Here is a 3,943-nt window from a genome sequence, read left to right on the forward strand (position 1 = left end):
TATCAGTACCCAGCCCTAATTTTAAACAAAATAAATATGTATAAAACATATACTGTGTAGATAGATAGATAGATAGATATACTATATATTACTGTAGATATTCACATATATGTAACTATATGTATATAATTAAGACTAATATACAAGTGCATACAAATATTAACATTAACAAATATACAAGTACTATACACAGTATACAATATTGTATGTTTGTGTGGGTGTGTTTTTAGGTGCCAGTGTAATAAACACTCGTTGTTCAGAGACGTATAACACAAGATCTGCGTGTCTCAGTTTATTCGGCATACCTCTCTGGTATCAATCTGAAAGCCCTCGCACAGTTATCCAGGTAAACTCACACTTTATAACTGTAAAAACACAAACACTGTCATAGTACTATCCACTTTTGATTATCTTAAATCTGTAAAAATGCAGAAAGGTTTCTGTGAGGGTCAGGTTTAAGGGTAGGGTTACTGTTAGGGAAAGATAATATCATGAGCACATGGGATGTCCCCAACATTATAGAAAAACAACCGTGTACTTTTTTATGTTTTAGCCAGAGCTGTATCCTGGGAAGTGTTGGGCGTTCCGTGGCTCACAGGGTTTCCTAGTGATCTCACTGTCCTATCCAATAAAAATCAACTATGTCTCACTTGAACACCTTCCCAGAGTGCTCTCACCAACAGGACACATTGATAGTGCACCAAAGGATTTTGCAGTCTATGTAAGTCAACATTCTATAATTTTATCATGGCAATGTTAAAATGCTCTTATTTCAGGGGCCTGGGTTGCTCAGTGGTAAAGACGCTGGCTACCACCCCTGGAGTTCGCTAGTTCGAATCCCAGGGCGTGCTGAGTGACTCCAGCCAGGTCTCCTAAGCAACCAAATTGGCCCGGTTGCTTGGGAGGGTAGAGTCACATGGGGTAACTTCCTCGTGGTCGCTATAATGGGGTTCGTTCTCAGTGGGACGTGTGGTGAGTTGAGCGCAGATGCCGCGGTGGATGGCGTGAAGCCTCCACACGCGCTATGTCTCCGCGCTCAACAAGCCACATGATAAGATGCATGGGTTGATGGTCTCAGACGCGGAGGCAACTGGGATTCGTCCTCCGCCATCCAGATTGAGGCGAATCACTACGCGACCACGAGGACTTAAAAGCGCACTGGGAATTGGGCATTCCAAATTGGGTGAAAAAGGAAAGAAAAAAAATAAAGGAAAAAATGCACTTATTTCAAAGTTGAGATTTACCGGTTACCCGTGTGTGTAGGGTATGAGTAATGAGAATGAAGACGGAAAGCTGCTTGGGACATACACGTACGACCAGGATGGAGAGCCCATTCAGACTTTCAAGCTTCTGGTAAGTCATCCACACACAGGAAGTCAAAAATAGAGCAGAAGCAACTTATGAATCTAACGAAACCTGTCAAGAAAATGTCAGGGTCATATTTCACCTCGAAATCAATAGAAATAAAGAAAATATATTTTAAGAGCATTTACATTTTTTGCATTTTGAGCCCCAATTCTTGTTACCATAATGCTGTAAAAAAAAAAAAAATCATGCTCATTACTGCAATATTTAAAAAAAACTATATAATATTACAATTGTATTTATACATCATGGTTTACGCTGTATCATTGTATTACAATAATGAGAAACACCACTGAGAATTACAAAAAAACAGTAAAACATCCGGGCGCAGTGCGGTAATGAGAATTATCACAGGAAACATTTGCTTAATTGTCATGAAATTAACGTCACAATAGAAAAGATTCTAAATGGTTCTAAAATAAGCTTATTTTTTGTATGCAAAATATTATTTCTTATAGAAATGTTTTTTTAGATTTACCCAATAATTAAAAAAAAAAAATGTTTTTTTTTCTCATAGGAAACCTCGAATATCTACAGCATGGTAGAGCTGAGAATATTAAGCAACTGGGGCCACTTGGAATACACGTGTGTGTATCGCTTCAGAGTGCACGGGGAACCGTCGCTCGCTTGAGAACTAGAATATGAAGAGGATCTTAGACGCTTTTCTCCTTTTCAGTTTTGGTTTACTCTATGCAGAATAAATAAAAAAAGAAAAGAAAAGGAAAAAAGCTCATATGCACTGGACTCTCAAAGAATGATTCAAACAGACAGCTTTCTAATGTACTTGTACCAAAAACACACAAACGCGTTTTAACATACAAATGTGTACAAAAATGTGTCAAATTTGTGCACTCTTCCTCTGTTCCATAAACAGAGGTGTCATTTTGATTTCCAGACAAGTGCTGATAGGACATTTTATATTTCTTTATTTTCGTCTTTATTTAATGATACCATTTTGAATGAGGAATCATAGCTATTCCGTTTTTATGAATGAAGGACAGACCTCTGTTTTATGTAACAGTTCATTATTGTATGACTGCCAGCAATGTATATTTCTACATCAAAGTCTGAACAAGTGTAATGCCTAGAGACAAGAAGTACCATTATGCAGTGTTCTAGCTTGTAATCTTTTTGTTGGTTTGATTTGCTCTTTAAATTTTACATTCGCTTCATCTGCAATTCTGTAATGACATGGTTCTGGAATGTGTTAGTGCACATCATCATGGAACTGTAAGAGTTTTAAAGATAACAAGCTTTGTTGTTTAGAATACTATAAGCAGCAGTTCTGTTTCCTGATTCTCTAGACAAGTTGTGTTGAAACATTGTTTTCCCCTGGTAGAGATTGGGGTACTTTTAAGATGGTTTTTATCTCCTCTGCAGGACAGGGGATGGGTTTTCTAACCAAAGTGCTCTTTAAATTCACAGATTTCATAGTGTTCTTGTCCTTTGTGTGTATATATGTGCTTGATCAAAATGACATTTCATTTGCAGTATAATGTTGAAGGCCCACTTGAAATATTCCTTGAAGGTATAAATATTTTTGTGGATTTTGTTTTGGTTTATTGTTTCATTTTGACATTCTTATCAAGCTTAAATGGATAGTTTAACCAAAAATGAACATTTAGTCATCTTTTACTTTCTTCTGTGAAACAAATTTTTATTTTTGCCATTTAATGAAAGACAGTTATGATTGAGGCTGTTGTTCTGTCTGACATCTCCTTTGTGTTTCGTGAAAGAAAGCCATACAAGTTTGGAACAGCATGAGTAAATAATGATGGAATTTTCATTTTTGTGTGAACAATCCTTTTAAAATAGCTTTGTTTTAAATTTTGTTAGTTTACACGAAGGTTCGGTCACTTTATTTGATAGGATTATTTTGTAAGAAAAAGGCTATTTGTTTTGTAAGATGGTAATTTATATGGTGTGAATGCAAGTTGCAAAAAACACATTTTTATGTGTAACGGTGCACAGATCTTTCTATACACAAAAAGAGTAATTGTATCTACCTTTACAAAAAGATTAATCTAAGCCCCGTTTTATCTTTAAAATATTTGGAAACTGATCTCATAATAATTCAATTGTCTTCCATGGTGCAATGGATGGATTGTATGGTCATGTAGGCATTAAGATATATTCTAAGATATATTTTATCATTTTAGAGTGTGCACTTTTGGTCAATTGATATACAGTATAGGTGGCGGGTGGTGTCTATTGGGTGAACAGATGTGTATTTTCAATACATATATAAAGATTTTTCTCTGACTTCAATATTGAGAGGAAGGTGTTTTGTTTACCAAAGAGGCAGTGTAATACCATTTCATAACATGTATTACACTCCACACAAGCTATGAAAATGTCAGGAAAATAAACTCAAGATAATGTGAGCTGTACAGGCTGATTTATTCTTCAAAACTGATTTATCATTTGCTTAGCTGATTTACATATTGTGCTGGCATTTTTCTCCCCCATTAGATCTGGACAGCAAGTGGACGACTGAACTCTACAGATACAACGCAATCAAAACATCCCACAAATGCAGATCCACACTGCTCTATTACTGTAATACACAAATACAGTA

General features: G+C 35.9%; 1 protein-coding gene across 4 annotated transcripts in view; it reads left to right on the forward strand.

Moving 5' to 3' along the window:
• LOC127448742 (SUN domain-containing protein 2-like) overlaps positions 1-2,080 on the forward strand; it is a 44,119-nt gene extending 42,039 nt beyond the window's left edge. For all 4 annotated transcript variants that reach the window (XM_051711547.1, XM_051711549.1, XM_051711548.1 and 1 more), the window contains 4 exons: positions 231-346; positions 554-721; positions 1,264-1,353; positions 1,883-2,080. In XM_051711547.1, the coding sequence (XP_051567507.1) occupies positions 231-346; positions 554-721; positions 1,264-1,353; positions 1,883-1,996 (488 nt within the window). In that variant the 3' untranslated portion in view covers positions 1,997-2,080. The remainder of the gene's footprint in view (positions 1-230; positions 347-553; positions 722-1,263; positions 1,354-1,882) is intronic.
• Positions 2,081-3,943: the final 1,863 nt, after the last annotated feature.

Source organism: Myxocyprinus asiaticus, chromosome 12, assembly GCF_019703515.2.
Source record: "Myxocyprinus asiaticus isolate MX2 ecotype Aquarium Trade chromosome 12, UBuf_Myxa_2, whole genome shotgun sequence".
Classification (NCBI taxonomy): Eukaryota; Metazoa; Chordata; class Actinopteri; order Cypriniformes; family Catostomidae; genus Myxocyprinus; species Myxocyprinus asiaticus.